At 52.7% G+C, this 17,135-nt stretch overlaps 1 protein-coding gene across 1 annotated transcript; it reads left to right on the forward strand.

Moving 5' to 3' along the window:
* Positions 1 to 6,951: 6,951 nt before the first annotated feature.
* On the forward strand, positions 6,952 to 16,848 carry LOC144175293 (uncharacterized). Its single transcript, XM_077704379.1, has 3 exons — positions 6,952 to 7,021; positions 10,625 to 11,542; positions 13,079 to 16,848. Exons 1-3 carry the CDS (start codon positions 6,952 to 6,954, stop codon positions 16,693 to 16,695), a joined length of 4,605 nt encoding a protein of 1,534 aa, XP_077560505.1. The 3' UTR covers positions 16,696 to 16,848.
* The last annotated feature ends 287 nt before the right edge of the window (positions 16,849 to 17,135 follow it).

Consider the following 17,135-nt stretch of genomic DNA (forward strand, 5'->3'; position numbering starts at 1 on the left):
TAATCTGATTTATTGCTACACCCAATGGAGAAAGGAAGCTCTCTACCAAAGTGCTTTGTGGACATAAGGACCTGGGCCATTGGTGCACCATAAACGCACTTGGTTCTGCAATAAAGATAAACTGCTCCCTGTTCACCTCAGAGCTATAAGTTCCCAGAAAAGTTTCAACAGTCAGAATCCGGAACCTATTAAGCAGAGGAGGAACGCGCGCTTCCAACTAAACTACTGCATTTGCTGCATTCTTAGGCAACCATAAACAGCAGCGAAGAGCCTGGCGCTCCAGAATAACCAGACGATGAAGCTTATACGCGGCGCACCCAGAGAATAACACGCACCCAAACTCTAAAATGGGGCGAACGGACATTCTGTATATCATAAGAAGGGTCTCTCTGCGCATGCCCTTCTTTCTATGACTGAGACTTCTCAACATCCCAACAGCACGTGCACCTTTGGCCTCAATGAGGGCAATATGTGGGGTCCAGTCAAGTTCACTGGTGTAAATAATCCCGAGGTACTTTAAAGAAGGAACCTGAGGAACTATGCACTGTCGGTAACTGAGAGTAATGTTAACAGGACCTGAGATTGGAAAAACTAATAAGGAACATTTGTTCACATTCATAGAGAGACAAATACTGTCCAACCAGGAGGCAATAATGTTCAGATAAGACTGCAATAATTTGTAAAGAGATTGAATGTCAGGTGCTGATGCAAAAAACGCAATATCGTCGGCATATACATATGTAGAAACACCAGAAACCACCGGAACAGCGCTTACAAGGATGTTAAAAAGAACAGGGGAAAGGACCGCCCCTTGCGGTACGCCCCTAGACTGTGGCCGCTGTGAGGAGGTAACATTAAATTTTACACAACTGAATTGCCTGTCTCTCAGAAATTCACAAATCCAAGCTATGATATACCTTGGGAAGTTTAAGACTTGTAACCGGGACAACAACACAGGGTATTCGACGCTATCAAAAGCTTTTGCTACATCTAGGGTTACTAGGGCCGAAAACTGGTTAGTGCGACGGGCTAGTTTAATCCGGCTTTCAAGATCCATATGCGCACTCCAAATCGAACACCCAGGGCGGAAACCAATTTGTCTTGGGCTAAAGATTCTAGAACTGGACACCAATTGCATTATGCGCTGCTGCAAAATCCGCTCGATTAATTTAACCACGTTAGATGTCAACGCAATAGGCCTGACGTTTTCAATCAAGAGGCCCTGACCAGCATTCTTAAGTACCGGAAGTATTTTGGCGAGACGCCAGACATCGGGAATCCATGCATGTCTAATAGAATAATTGATCATGTTAAGTAAATGATTGGGAGCCTCGTCAAATAGTAATTTCAGCATTTCAGTTGTAATGTCATCTGGGCCAGGAGCTGCAGCAGTCAATTTAGTCATGACGTCAGCGAGCTCTGATAGCGTTACCTCTATGAAGTCGTCTACCACGTCTGGCGGAGTAAATGACATCGCTAAGGAAGACGAAAAACGAGCTTGAAGCCCATCAGCTATCGACTCTAGGGACTCTGAGAGTTTACCTGAAGATAGCACAACAGAGTCTGTGTTATCTGGAAAGGGTACTGCTTTCCGCGATCGAAGAAAGCGAAAAAGCGCTCGCTTATTGTTAGGCTTGGAGAGACACAAAGATCGATCTGTGTCATAAGTCTGTTTAGCATTAGAAACAGCGCGTTTGAATACCGCTGAAAAATATTTGTAGTTGCACCAGTTAAGCGGGGATAGGTTATGGCAAAGTTTCTTCCAGGCCGCCTTTCTACGTCTAAAGATGCGCGAACATTCTTCGTCCCACCAGGGACTCGGCAATACTGACTTCGACATCACTTCAAATAATGACGACTGAGCTTAAGTGGAAAGGGCGCAACAAAGGCCTGTCGCACATTCACCTTCATTTTGTGTGACCAGAGAGGACAGGGACTCCTTCAGAGAGGTTTGAAACCTTTTATAGTTAACAAAAGAACGGCTCTGGCGGTTAACGAAACGGATGGGACACCCAATGTCAAAAACTATTGGGATTTGGTCACTACTCGACCCGCCATCAACGGTCGACCAAGAAGGCACTGAAACACCTCGAGAAGATATAGTTAAATCCAAAACAGATAGCGTTTGTCCCTTATGGTAGGTTGGAGAATCCGAATTTATGCATGTTAAGTTGTTATCTGTAATCCAATCCAACAAGCGATTACCGCAAGAATCCGTCCGGAAGCCCCAAGTAACGTGGTGGGAATTAAAATCTCCTGCAAAGATAATGGGAGGTACAGCCGAAGCAATAGCCAAATCAAGTGGCTCGGAATCAACGACGCCACTAGGAAAGTACACGTTGGCCAATGAGAAGGGGAGGCAACCAGGTAGCTTTAATTCCAGCACTAAAATTTCACAGTCTGGGCGTTGAAGTTGGAAGGACACCTTCGCGGTGTGGGCAAACTTTGTAGATATCAAACTTAACAGACCGCCACCTCGGGTTGGCCTGTCTAGTCGAAAAGTTCGGTAATTATAAAGTCCAAATTTTTGGTTGCTACTAAGCCAGGTTTCCTGTAGCAAAATTATGTCTGGGGAAAATTTGGAGCACAAACAAAGTAAATCCGCAAAACCTGCCGAAACGGAGCGACAATTCCACTGAATGACTTTTAGAACCCCTATGATTCAGAGAGACCGGCTGCAGCAACTGCAGCCTGTAATATCTGATCCTTGGGCTTTGAAACAGATTTACCTTTCTTGGATTTTGCTTTTGGCTGCACTTCCAGGGTTTCGGTACTGGGTGATCCGGAACGTTTACTAGACTGAAGAACAGTCTCCATAGGCCAAGCCTGAAGCTCCATGTCCGAGTCTGAAGAGAGCGAAAGGGGAGGCAAATACTCTGTGTCGGCCGTAGGACCACGAACAGACGAAGTACCAGCCTCAGCGTAAGTAGGATGTTCCGATCCACGCACCGAAGTAGCGAGAGTAGACGAGACTTTAACAGAATCCGAGGCAAGATTAGCTGCTGAGAGCAGCGGACCTTCAGGGGCGGTGGAAACTTGCTGGATCACTTGGGGAGAGGAGGTACACAAAAGGGGAGCGGGCTGCAAATGTGGCGCCAGCTGAGTCACCACTGTGCGAGACACGCACTCGATTATGGTGGAAGATAACTGGGTGATTACTGAAGAGACACCCTTCTCAACAGCCGCTGCTACAACGGAAGCAAAAGCTGGGTCAGCGAGGGAAGACTGTTGGAGCTTGGCAACGGCTTGTTCAACCGCTGCAACAATGGTATTCACTACGGCTGTATCAGCGAGTGATGGAGAGTGTTTGGCCGTAACTCCAGCATAACCATGTGTCCTTTCTTTGACAATTGTAACAGCATCCCCGCGCGAGCAGCGACGCTTACCCATGACCTCGACAACTTGGACTTCTTGAGCTCTCACAGGGCAATTAGAATAGTCAGCTGGGTGTGCCGCTCCACACAAACAACATTTGGCATCTTGGGCAGTACATAGCTCGACAGAATGGCGCTCACCGCATGCGCGACACCGGGGAGACGATTTGCATGCCTTGGATGTGTGACCAAAACGCCAACAGCTGTGGCACTGAAGAGGCCGGGGAGAGAGAGGTTCCACACGGTGAATGAGTGGCCATACTTTCATCTCCGATGGACATTGCGTCCCAACAAATGTAGCAATGACAGATTCTGTTGGCACCCTGTTTTTCTCTACAACACGGCTGCAACGGTAAACTGAGGTGACTCCCGCTACCGAAAACTGCTCTAGTACCTCCTGAGGTGTCATCTGAACATCAACACCTCGAACGATGCCCTTCACGCAAGCAAGGTGAGGGGGGATAAATGCACTCACCTGAACAGAGGTAAACATTGTACATTTCAAGAGGTCAGCGACACAGGTCTCGTCTGACGATCGGCACAAGACGCCACCTTTGCCAAACGGGCGAACCTCCGTAATGTGCTCGAACTTCTCAGTAGCCGCTCGAAGTGCCGCCTGTACAGCCCGCGGGTTTTTCAGCCGGATGAATCCGCCACTTACTGGCACCAAGGCCACGGGGATGCTGCCCACCCCACTGCGCTTTAGGGCTTCCAATTGCATGTCCTGCGGACGAATCGAGGCCGCCCAGGGGGTACTCCCCCGGCCAGGAGACTCAAAAGACATCCAGGCGCGGAAACCAGCAACATGGAAGAAAAGAAAAGACCAAAAGAACGACGGGAAACAACCGCTAATCCGCCGGAAGGTTGGCCGATCACCTGAACCAGGAAAGCGAAAAACCAAGCAGCTTAGAAGCAAGCGTCTTGTTGTTGTTGTTGTTGTTGTTGATCCTGATAATTAATGGCGCATACCCAATCAGGGGATCGGCCAAACAACAGAGGATTGTAAAAATGAATGGTACTCTTATCAATTCACGACACGCCTAGGAAGGATCAGTTGGTCTTGAGAAGAAAAAAAAAACTGGAAAATTAAAGCGAGGATGACCAATCTCAATCATAAAGAGAATCGTTTAGAATTTTCAATGTAGCGCAGGAGAGCAGAGCATACATCCCGGCGGCAAAACCCCGTTTCGGATGCCCCGAACGATAGTATAGCCGGCCCTGTTAGTGATATCCCCAAACTGCAAAGCGGCACCTCCAGGGACTGACGTCTCAGTCGGGAAAAACGTCGGCATGTCAACAGGTAGTGTTCGACAGACTCGTCTTCGTTGCAATAGCTGCACAGAGCTGTTGGCGCCAGACGAGACCTGTGCAAGTACCTATTTAACTGGGGTACTCGACAACGTAAGGCTGTGATAACCACCTCTAAGTTACGTGAAGGGCACCATTCAGGTTTCCATGAGAATTTAAGATGATTAAATTCACTTAATGACAGTAAAACCGATTCTTGCTGTTCTCGGAGTTTCAGCATCCTACGGTACCTAGCTGCTGTTATTAATGGTGTCGGCTCTACGACGTCTACTACAGGACCTGAAAGTGCTATCCTTGCTAGAGAGTCGGCTGTCTCGTTGAATGTGATCCCCGCATGACCAGGAACCCAAAGAAGGTTAATTTCAGTGAAGTGAGGTGGCAGGAGTGACCGAAACGTCCGCAGAAGAGGAGTGTCTTTAGGGGAAGAAAGGGCTAAGCATACAGAAAAAGAATCAGAAATTATGATTGGAGATGCAATTGATACATCCAGCTTTCGTAGCGCCAGGACAATTGCCAGGAATTCCGCGAAGAATATCGGGATAAAATCAACCAGACGAACCGAAAAGGACCAGTTAAGGGAAAGGGAAAATATTCCTATACCGGATTCCCTCCGGCGTGGTCGTCGTCGTCGGCGGCGTTGTCCGCCCCTCCCCCATTCTCCTCGCCGCGCCAGCTGCGCTCTCCGCCGCTCACCCCCTCTCCTCTCCGATAGCGAACACTCTCTCGCGAGGGGCATTGGATTGGATTGGATTAAAGTGGATTGTGTTGGATTGTGTTGCGTCATAGCCGCGGCGGGGGGTTCACGGCATGTTTCACGCGATGGAAGAATCAATCTAACGGAAATAACAACGGAACCCCCTATGCGTCGCATCTACACAGGGGTTCCCGCGAGGGGAGGTGGGAGTTTTTCAGCAGCAGCAGCAGCAGCCGCTGCCATCGATGCAGCCGAAAAGCACATGAACACGCCCCAGAAAAAAATGTTCAAAACGTTCTCGCAGCGTCGAGGACATCCATGCCCGAAGGTCATCCAGGATGATTATGATAAAGACTTTATTTTGCCCAGAACTGGGTGAAAGGAGGAAGGGAAAGTGGGAGCTTTCCTGAATTCCTCCCCCTGAGATAGCGGCCTGCGGCCCTTGAGCGCAAGCCGCTCGTATGCGCAATGTGCAAATAATCTGGACACCGGCCCATGCATCTTTCCCAGGCAGCGAGCTAGAAAATGAGGCGGCCCGAGGTTTCAGCTGCCGGGATTGCGCTGACGACGCAGCTGGATCGGACCAGGGGCTAGGGACAGGCTGCAGGCCTACCGGGACATTGCTCAACAGTATCGCATGGAGCGCCAGAAATATCCCGCAGTGCATCCCACGCTCAACAGACGTCAATCTGCAGCCTGGCGTCAACTACATGCTAATGCATTCCCCAATCTTGCATTATTCAGCCCCATTTATCCCGACCTCTACAATGATCAATGCAAGTGGTGCGCCCTGCAGCGAACCACACTCACTTACGTGATTTGGGCTTCAGCCACGAAATGTACGAGCATGCCTACGAATTACCAGTGAGGAGCAGTGGGAGAACTGTTTGCTTAGCTCCGACCCCTAAATACAGATCAAGGGCACCCAGCCCCGATGAAGGTTGAACGCGAAGCTTTGTCGTGACGGATTCTTTGGTTGGACAATCCAACACGGCGAGTATGTGCTACTCTCAAGGTACGCATCCCTTTTATAGAATACCCACAGCAACTCTCGTGCGTTGACTCCGTAAGCCTGGCGTTTGGGTTTGGGATGTACGGCGCGAATCGGTACCTGCTGCTTAGCGTTCCCTCCGACCGTGTTGATATGGAGCAATCGCATAGACGCCGGCTTCATAACGCGAGAGACCGACCCAAGTTAGATTCCGGACACGGGAAGCGTTTTTTTTTCACTTCACCCACAATCGTTCATCATCATCTTCAGGGGAAGTTGGCTTTCTTGCGGAGTGTATTGGCGTACAACGGCATCAGTGAGGACGTTGAAGCTTCGTTTCAAAAAGAAGAGATGCCAGGCGAAGGGTGGACCTGCCCGTTCCACTTCGACCACGCGTCGTTGGCAGGACTGTAGGACGATTGATAAGGAAGACGCTGTGCCCAGCGCGCTTGGGCACGAGCGGATAAAAAAATGGGTTGAAGAAGAGGAAGCAGAACAAGCAGCCCGAGCTCTGCCGCTTCGTTCGGCAGCTGTTTACGAGACGTGGTTACGAGGGCGTCCAGGGCGGCCCCTTGGCAGCAACGATGGCTGACGAGGAGCCACCGGTGTCGCCAGACTCCGGTGAAGACGACTACCGGATCCGCGACCACGCCGGTAAATTGTGTTTCCAATTCGCAATGTCTGCGGGTGCTAGCTTGCGATGGCTGCCATGAGCGGTCAGCGCGTGGGTCGGGACGCAGAACCTGCTGTTGGACGTCCAAGAAGGAAGGCGGAGTTGATGAGAGATGGAGGAGTAGGTTTCAGGTAAGAGAGATAGTGTGTACAGGGGTCGCACACTGACGCAGACATTGCGTGGCATAGCGCCTCAGAGCATTGAGCCAACTAGACGATGCGGGTAATCTCCCCGTGATTTTGTCGTGCCGCGCGCCAGAGGTAAAATTAGTGAGCGTGAAGCCCAGGACAGTGATAGAGAGCAGGGAGCGTACAAAAGCTTCGGTTCGTACCGTGGTAACTACGTGCACTGATCTTTGAACGCTTCGTCTTATAGAGCGTGCTCTTAGCGGTCTTTTGAATTTCCTAGATCTGTACGGTGTTGAGTACACACCAGGATTTCTTTAAAGCGCGGCTCTTAAGCGCCCCTTCCTATAGGCGACGTCGTAACCCAGCGAACGGGAGGCAGTGGAGGGGAGATGAAAGACTGAGAGGGAAGAGATAGCATTTATTTTGGCTGGAGGACTCAAGGTCAAGTGCGGGAACAAGGGAATAGAAGGTAGGGTGTTTGTGGCAGGGATGGGCTGTACCCATCCCTGCCCATATGTACCCATGGGCGATCCGGTAGGGATGGGGAGTACCATTTACAGTATGTCTCTGGGGTTAGGCTAGCGTTGGAAAAATATTTATCAAAATGTCGGCTGATCTTGGAGGCGCCGGCAGAGCAGATAAAAAGCCGTTTGGACGAGGGCCTTTAGGCGGTCTTTCTTTTCTTCTTTTTTGTACCGTAGGAGCTGTATCACTGTCGGTAGCGACTCAGAAGGTGGAGCAGCCAAGTCGGGTAGCAGCGGAGGCCTGCACTTTACACACTCCCGCGCAGCTGAATGAGCTGAAAGCGAACGCGGAGTCACAGCAAAAAATGAATGGCTATGATAGCGGAAAGATCCAGAGAAGGAAAGCGAAAGAGTTTATAGCGTGGCTCTTAACGCTTTTAAAGGGACAGACAACCCATTTTTGTGAAGTGCATGTCGTCTATAGGTCATATGAAAGCCAACGTTTTATATACTGGGGTAACCGCAAGGAATTTCTAAATAACAAGGCTGAAATAATTTTAATTTTGCACTAAAATTTCTGGTCTAAAAGGTCGCGACACGTAGTGTCTAAACATGACACTACGTTACGTGTCCAAACTCTGTCTATTTTAACGCGTGACTCAAAAACCGCGTGAAGGAATAAGGAAAGTGGCACATTATTGTTGTGTTAGCCGGGGACAAGTTTTTAAATACCCCTTTTTATCTCACGTGCAGCTAAACCTCGGTATCCCCAAAAAGCATGACTGGGCGACTGTAGTGGGGCCTACAGTTTTGATTGATCTACGTCAGCGCAGCGCGAAACGGGTTTGTCACTACACTTTGCTTTTTTTTTCGGGTAAAGAACTTCTTTCGTTGCTTGATTGATTGAGGGGTTTAACGCGCCGACGCAACGCAGGCGATGAGGCGCGCCGTAGTGGAGGGCTCCGGATTAATTTTGACCACCTGGGGATCTTTATCGTGCGCCGAAATCTCGTACACACGGGCGTTTTTGCTTTTCGCCTCCAACAGAAACGCGGCCGCAGCCATTTTTTCCTTGAGCTGTCTTCGCCATCGACGCCATTCATTCTCTATGCTCCCCGTTCGCTCTTTCACGCTCCTTCTCCAATTCAATCGGCTGAGAAATCGCTTATATGCGTTCTGAAATAAACCTAGTATGCGGGCCATGAAAGACATCTACAACTGGTCGAAGCCCCATTTGAGGCGGTCCTCGCCACCACTGCCTACAATTTTATTGCGCCCCTAAACTATCGAGCTTGCTTTTGGTGCACAAGCAGTCATATCTTCCCACCTCGATTAGGTTTTTTAGATGCGACTGCATCTCATTCACTCGCCTTGTCCCTCCATACGGCGTTGTTGTTGTCCGTCCACACGCCTCCCCCATTCTCCTCGCAGCGCGAGCTGCGCTCTCCGTTGCTCACACCCTCTCCTCTCCGATAGCGAACACTCTCTCGCGAGGGGCATTGGATTGGATTGGATTGGCTTGGCTTGGATTTGATTGGATTGGATTAAAGTGGATTGTGTTGGATTGTGTTGCGTCATAGCCGCGCCACGTTGCGTCATAGCCGCGGTCGTTCCAGCCCCGGCGTTCCGATTTCCATCGATGCGTTGAATGGAGCCTAACAATTCTGCTATCGCCCGCGCAACCGTAACAAGCACCGATCACTGTGATAACAGGAACAAGGCTGGAACAAAAGACAAGGCTGCGAGGCGGCGTGAACGTGATGCTGAACGCAAACGATTGAAGCGAGCAGCCGATTCCGAACTTCGTAAACGTGATACCGAACGCAAACGGTTGAAGCGAGCAGCAGATATTGAACTTCGTAACTTCGTCAACGTTACGCCGCGTGTTAAATAAAGAATACATCATACGCGTTCCTCGCACGTTTCACGCAATTAGAGAATCAACCCAACGGAAACACCAAGTGAACCCCCAAGATGCGTCGCATCTCCACAGGGTTCCCCTCGCGGGAAGGTGGGGTAATTTTTGCTTTATTACGTGAATCCTCTCAGTTAAGCATCCTTACCCTGTTCATCCTGTTTTTGGTTCACATTCGATTCTATCTGGAAATATTTTGAAGTCGGCTTTCGTTCATCGTATTCATTAAGTAATTCTTCGCAAGGAAGCATCCTTAAAACGCCGCACTTTGTTTTCGTTTACATTCCGCAGCATGATGTTGTCTTCTACCATGCGGCTTCTTTGTGTGAACCAATCTTTACATTTACATCACCGAACTTCCCTTTAATTCACATTTACTGTGTCCTCCTTGGTCCTCCTTCATGAAGTTGGCTTTCTTTCATTACTAGCTTACTTGCAGTGAAACACCCTTTACAGCACAAAACTCTCCTCATTACATTCAGCCCAACCGTGTACTCCTTATTTATACGCGAACTTGCATTCAAACACCCTTTACAGATTTCTTATCACAGGCGAACGGTGGCGCAAAACCCCATGGAGTCCCCACTCATATCTTTAAAATCTCAGTTTGATATGCTGTGCGCATACGTGCGCCACAAAAACACTGCAACTGGGTCCCCCTTAAAAAGTTATGGCATACGGGCATACGGTAGAGGACATTGAAAGGCTTCCATAACGCATTGTCCTATTAGGCGCAAGGCTACAGGTTCGATTTCTGGTCTTGGGGGGGGGGGGGTGCCCTTCGGTTGGAGACGTTAAACAAAGACATAATGCGAAGACATAATGCGCGTTGAAGAACCCAGGGGGGTCTACATTAATGTACGGCTGTTTACTAAAGTGCACAACGAGATAGCAGCTTTGTGTCAAACTAGTCCTTGAACCGAATATCGGCTGAGAAGGGTAGTAGCCCGCAAGAGAACGGATGAGCGCGTGAGAAAAAGAATTGGCAGTGGGTAGCGCTTCAGTTTCACGTTTACTCTGCAAGAATTGCGTTTACGGGTGTTTGTGACCAGTGTGTCTCGCTGTGTGCATCCGCAGGAGACAAGGACGATCGGTTCCGGGGAGAGCAGGTTACCGAAGCGAGCAGAAAGCTGTCCTCCGAACGAGCCGTCCATGAGCCAAATTTGAAGAAAGACCGCAGTTCAGTCGAGGAGCTCGAGCCGGTGCACTCGTCGGGCAGCAAGAAGCGTGCAGCCGACCCATTGCCAGAAGACCCTGGCGGCGGTGGCGCCGCGCCGTGCAGGAGAGGCGAGCGGAAGTCGAGCGACGATGAGGATGAAGACGGTGGCGGCGGTATGGCGGCGACGGCTGGAACGACCATCTCTTCAAGCGCATCAACCTTCCCTTCGACCGACGAGGGGTCCAAGACGGTGTTCCCGGTCTTTTGGGAGTCGGTGGGGAAGTTACTGCCTGCTACCGCGGAAACGTTTGTTCCCCGAGCACGTTCAGCGCCGAGTTCTCCAAAGAACTCTGGGGCCGCGGATACAGCGGCCACCGGAGAGACAGCGGGTGTCATGCAGCCGGCAAATGTGTTCGTCGAGGAAACGGCATCGCCTGAGGCCAAGCAAGCCCCCAGCTTCCAGAGGCTCAGCAGTAGCAAAGAGCAATGCCACTCGTCGTTCCAACATGAGTGTGACGCTTTGGAGAACGCCCGCAACGAGGCATACGAACAGCAGTTACGAGGAAAGGCGGAAGGAGACAAGCCGGGTCAACGGAAGGAAAACTTCCGCGGAGATTTCGATGAGGCGTACGAAATGGAGGTGAGAGCCTGCCTTAGCAAAATGGCCCAGGCTCAGCAAGAAATGCTCACAGGACAAGAGAAGGAACTGCAAAAGCAGGAGCACGAAGACATCTCGCATAAGGGTCAACAATATGAGAGGGAGCTACTATTGCGGCCAGGCCACAGAGACGCTCCGAGCTCAACGGAGCCACAACCGGAGAGCACGGCATGTCAAAGTATCCAAGACTTTTATACAGCGTATGAAACGGAGGTACAAGCCTGTCTTCTAAAAATGGCAGAGGAACAAGGAATGCACAGACGCCACGGGGAACAAATGCCGGAACAAGGGGACGAAAGTGCCTTGGAAGTAGGCCAGGGGTACGAAAGGGAGCAGGTACATCTGCAGGCCCCGCTGCGACGTGAAAACGAAGAAACATCGAGGCCTCAACGCGAACCTCTGGAAACAGAAGACGATAGTCAAAGGCATGAAAGCACGCGGGGCTTCTACGAAGCGTACGAAGATGAGGTAATGGCCTGCCTAAGAAAAATGTCGGATACGGACGAAAAAACGCTCCCGTGCAGGGAGGAACTGCAAGGGCAGGAAGACAGACCCCAGGAGTGCCTCGCGGGCGTTCATACATCTGGAAAATACGCGATGACACAGAAAGAGCGATTGAGGGCAGACCACGAGAAAGCCGAAATGGGCCACGAACAACTGCAACTGAAGGAAAGTAAACCTCAACGAAAAAGGCGCCAAGAAGCTTTAAATATTTACTATGTACAACAGGGTGAAATACGGCCGCACGAAAGAGCGTTTCCAAACGAGAGAGGCGCTGCTAGGGGACAGTATACGAGAGAGCACGGAGAACCCGGAGTTGCGCGGAGGGCGCCGGAATCGCAGTCTGGAGCAGTAGAGGGGCAATCTGTTCAGGACAGTTGTCGCCTGGATTCACCACCGCAGCAGCAGGAGCCAGAAGGGCAGTTGCCTGTCAGACCCGTCGCTTTCCACCACGGGTTGGAAATGAAGCTCGGCGCTGAGAACGAGAACGCGCCGCTCACAGACAGAACAGGGTCTGCTGACGAGGTGGCAATTCCTCGTAGCGGCTACTCCACTTGCAATGAAGCATTAGAAGGCACGAACAGCGTGGTTGCTGAGGAACGTTTCATTGCGATATCGCAGGGCTCACCTTCACACCCCAGTCTTACAGCAGTGGCTTCCGTCGCCAACGGCTGTGATCGAAGAGCAAGCCCCACAGTTCAAATTTCTCTACGAGCTCCGCCTGAGTTTACAGAGGGTGGCGCGACATCACCAACCAGCGCCCGAGACGCCAACGAGCCCGTAGACACTGAACTTCGCGCTAGCAGTAAGGTTTGCGTGCCGGGCGATACGGCAGGAAGCCAGGAGAGGGGGGAATTTTTGAAGGAGGATAAAACTGGCGTAAATGTTGGCGAAGTGCAACTATCCGAAGTACCTGAAGCTGAGGCCAGCGTTGAGGCTCACGACTGTTTCCAAGTGAAACACGACGACGTTCAAAGCGACCTGTACTCGGCGCGCCAGGAAGAGCTGTCGAGTTCTGAAACGTCTAGTTCCAGTTCTGACACATCTAGTTCAAGCACGTCTAGTTCCAGCAAGTGTACGAGGCCGGTGTCTTCGCGCTCCACGCGTTCCGGAAGGTCGGGGATGTCTCGAAAGTCGTCCCGTTTGGTAATGTGGAGACAGTCCACCGAAAAGAGAGGTCTTTCAGTTCCCGCAAATGTCGGTGCACAAAGAGTGTCTCCGGGTTCTCACGCTGGAATCGCTGTGAACAGGCGCAACGTTGCTTACCTGCGTTCCACCCGCCTGAAGGTGGTTTCGCCAACTGGACTGGTTCAAAGCACACTGGACGAGGACACTAAGGCGGCCATACTTAGTGCTGGTGACCCACTCGGCTCATCAATCGCCGTTTACGTCGTGGAAGATGACGCGAAGAAGAAGAAGAAAAAGAAGAAGAAAAAGAAAAAGAAGAAGAAGAAGAAAAAGTCAAAGAAAAAGAAAAAGAAATCCAAAAAGAGCAAGAAAAAAAAGAAGTCCAAGAAAAAGAAATCGAAGAAAAAGAAATCCAAAAAGAGCAAGAAAAAAAAGAAGTCCAAGAAAAAGAAGTCAAAAAGTGACGAAAGTAGTTCGTCAACGGCGGCATCGCCGCCCAAAGTCGGCGACGCCAAAACGCCGTCTCCAGCGGTGTCTAAACCCGCCGCCGTCGGCGCCGGCTTGCCCATGGTCAGAGTTAGCTATACGACGTCCTCCCCGCCTTCCACCGACACGCGCGGTACCACGCACCGCCATTACCGGCAGGCGGCGTACATTCCAGCGCATAGTCGCGAGCGCCGCCATTATCGTTCGAGTTATTACGACGACTATGACAGCAGCAGCAGCAGCAGCGTCGACAGGTACCGGATCATCACCCACGTCGTTCTCAGCGAAGACAGTTCGACGTCAAGTCTGAGTGCAAGCGTGCATCAATCAATGGGGCCGCAGTCACCGTATGGATACCAAATGCCGACGGTGCAGCAGGAACTGCCCGGCGGTGAAGTCAACGCGTTCGCAGAAATGGTGACGGTGCAGCACAGCATGTCGCGGTGCCTCGACTGCAACGACGTCGAGGCGCCCGCCTACGACGACCGGCCACGGTATCGCTCACGGTCACGCAGTCGGCGGCGACGGTCCGGCTCCAGGCGCCCGTCGCGGCGGCGGGGCCGTCGGAGGTCCAGTTCTCGCGGGTCTCACCGCCGAAAGCGTCGGCGGCACTATTACGACGACTATGACTTCCCGCGGAGACCTGGGCGCCCCATGTACGCTGGATACCATAGCGATCCCTACGGGCCACCGCCCATGCACTACATGCGCTCCTTTGAGCGCCCCCTGCCGCAATTTCCGCGATACGTAACAGGTTACGGACCGCCGGCAGGTATTCAAGTGGCCGGCTCCATGATGCAGCCGTTGCCTTCGTTCACGGGAATACCGGGCCCCGGCTGGCCGGGAGACGGGAACACGGTCACTGTTGAGGTACAAGCGCCACCGGGCACAGCCTCGGCGCCTCAGTTGAACGCGTACCCAGGCAACGTGCAAGGCAGCGGGTCGAGCAGTAGCAGTAGCGTGGCGGTCGAATACACAGTCAGCCACCAGCCCGGCAGCTATTCCTCATCCCTGTCGACATCTACGCGCACCGTAGCCGCGCCTCCAGCGGGTTACGGCGACGCCGGCAAGTCACCCTACGACAATCCCTGGATGGCGCCGTACAACGCGCGCGGCAACAACGGCCAGAACCTCGTGCTCACTGTCATCTTCGGACTGGGCATAGCGGCCTGCGTTATCGCGCTCGTCGGCCAGTACAACCGGTACAGAGACAGCAGGGGTCAGGAAGAGCAAGAGGTGCTAGAGGACGGTGCAGTGATGCACGCCCCGCCGGGATCGTTCAACTTATCGGGAGTCGCCTCGTCTCTGGTCATTCGTGGTTATCAGCTGTGTCGCGCGCACGACTGCAAGTTAGAAGCGACCCGGCTGTCACAAGTGCTAGCCGGCGCGCCGTGCGACAGTTTTTACAACTACGTATGCTCACGCCGGTGGGCGCACAACCCCGTTGCGATGCGCTCTGCGGACGATGTGGCCTTACAGGACATCCAAAACGGCGTCTGGAAACACATTCATCAAGGAACAGACAGAAAACTGGCATCGGTTATTTGGAAGAGCTGTATGGACGCGCTGGCTGTAGACAACATGGGCACGATACCTTTTTACGACGTCCTCAACGCGTCAGGGTTGGCGGGATGGCCATTTCGTGAGGTGCCGCCGATGACGAACCCGTGGCACTCTGCCGGACGGCTGGCGCGGCTGCTCGACTTGGCCGCATTACTGAGCGTGCGCGTGCTCCACGGCGCAGGTCCGACGCTGACAATCGTGATCGGACACGCGGAGACACCGATGTCCCTCCGCGACTTCCGGTTTAACGCCACGACAACTGCGTTTCTGCGGAGGGTGGAGGATACCGTAAGCTTCCTCGCACCGGAGGAGAACGAAACCGCGACGAGGGCAGTGGAAGTGCTCAACTTCGTCCTCCGACTAGTGAACCTTAACTCGGCTAAGGGCAGAGCTTCCGCATTGGCACCAGAAACACCCTTCAAGGAATTCCTCGACGCTGCGATGGGCGATCTCATCGACTTGAAAAAGAAGAACGTCCTCATTAAGATAAAATCGTCCAAGTATGGGAGGGAACTTAACCGGACGATGACCGCTGTATCGCCACGGTCTGCTCTCAACTACTTGGGTTTTTACGCACTGGATCACCTGCGGGCTTTCTCGCCCGCGAACTGGGACCGAGCAGTCCCAGCTGGGCAGCGGGAGCGGAGTTGCCTCCAGATGGCCGAACGGGCCGTGCCGTCGCAGATTCTGGAGATGGGGTACCACACCTACAAGAAACGCTTCAACATCACCAGCCTTCGCCGGCTGACGAGCGGAATAAAACAGCGCCTAGTCGACAACATTCGCTCGCTGTCTTGGATGGAACCCGGGATGAAGGCCAAGGTGATCGACAAAGTGCACAGAACTTCCGTCGAGATGCCATTCCCGCGGCAACTTGTATCGACTGGTTCGCTGCCCGACGGTGCTCTTCCTTTGCCGCGCAATATTTCGGGCGCCCTCGAACTGTACCAGCGTGCGGTGGAATACAGAGTCAAGTCGGCCATTTTGAACTCCAAGGACGCGCGACAGCCTCGGAGCCTCTTCTCGCGCCGGATCGAGTTGGACGTCAAGGGTGTGCTTCACGTTCCGCTGGCGGCGGTCGCCAACCTCGGCGGGCCGACTCCGTCTGCCTTCGTCTCTCTACTGCGAGGAACGCGCTTGAGCGTGCGGCTGGCCAAGGCGCTGTTGGAGGCCGCTCTGGGCCGCACCGCCGACGAACGGTCCGTGTGGACCCCCAAGGCGCGCGGCCACTACCAAGACCTGCAGACATGCTTCGAGAAGCAGTATTCCGCTCTTCGCGACCCCCTTGACGGCGGGGCGATGCAGAAGCCGCCTGACGTCGTGGCCGACGACCTGCTGGAGCACGTGGCTGTAACGGTGGCGCACCTCGAGTTCCGGGCGCGCGTGCAGTCCCTGCGGGGCAACCTGAGCGACTACCGGCTGGCCGATGCACCGGGCTTTTCATCCGAGCGGCTCTTCTTCGTCTCGTACGCCGAGTCGTCCTGCCAGACTTACGATGACGAGTGGGTCTACCGCGAGTTCCTGGCGCGCAAGGAGAGTCCCGCAAGCCAGCGCGTCGACATGGCGCTTGCACACGACCGCACCTTCCAAAGGGCTTTCCGATGCCGCAGGGGCTACCGTATGAGGCCAAGTCGCACCTGCGTTGTCTGGTGACGCCTGCAGGCTTGCGCGAGTCAAGGAGGAAGCTGACCCACGCAGTCACGCTCTGTTGCCGCAGGAGGAGACAACCCCGGCGGCGCGCGCTCGACATCAACACTGCGCTCCGGCGTGGCGCCGCACCTGCCGACATGCTCGCCTCGAGAACGAATGAGCTGCCATCCGGAAAGTGCCGGTACCTGAAAACGACGGACGAGTCGGAACCTGTCGGACGACTTGAGTTATGCCAAAGTTGGGGCGGCAGTCATTTTCCCTTCACTGTTTTCTGTTTTTCTTTTGCCTCATTGTCAAGCTTGTGTACCGCAATAAATGTGACTTCATAACCGCTTCATGTAACTTATGCTGCCAATGGTTTGATGCGAAAGCATGAAATGGCCACTGTGCAACAAACTGGTGTCTGGCGTCCATTGCAGCGAAACATCTCTTAAACCTTTCAT

Source organism: Haemaphysalis longicornis, unplaced genomic scaffold (assembly GCF_048455015.1).
Source record: "Haemaphysalis longicornis isolate Haplotype H1 unplaced genomic scaffold, Haemaphysalis longicornis Haplotype H1 scaffold_3, whole genome shotgun sequence".
In the NCBI taxonomy this organism is placed as follows: Eukaryota; Metazoa; Arthropoda; class Arachnida; order Ixodida; family Ixodidae; genus Haemaphysalis; species Haemaphysalis longicornis.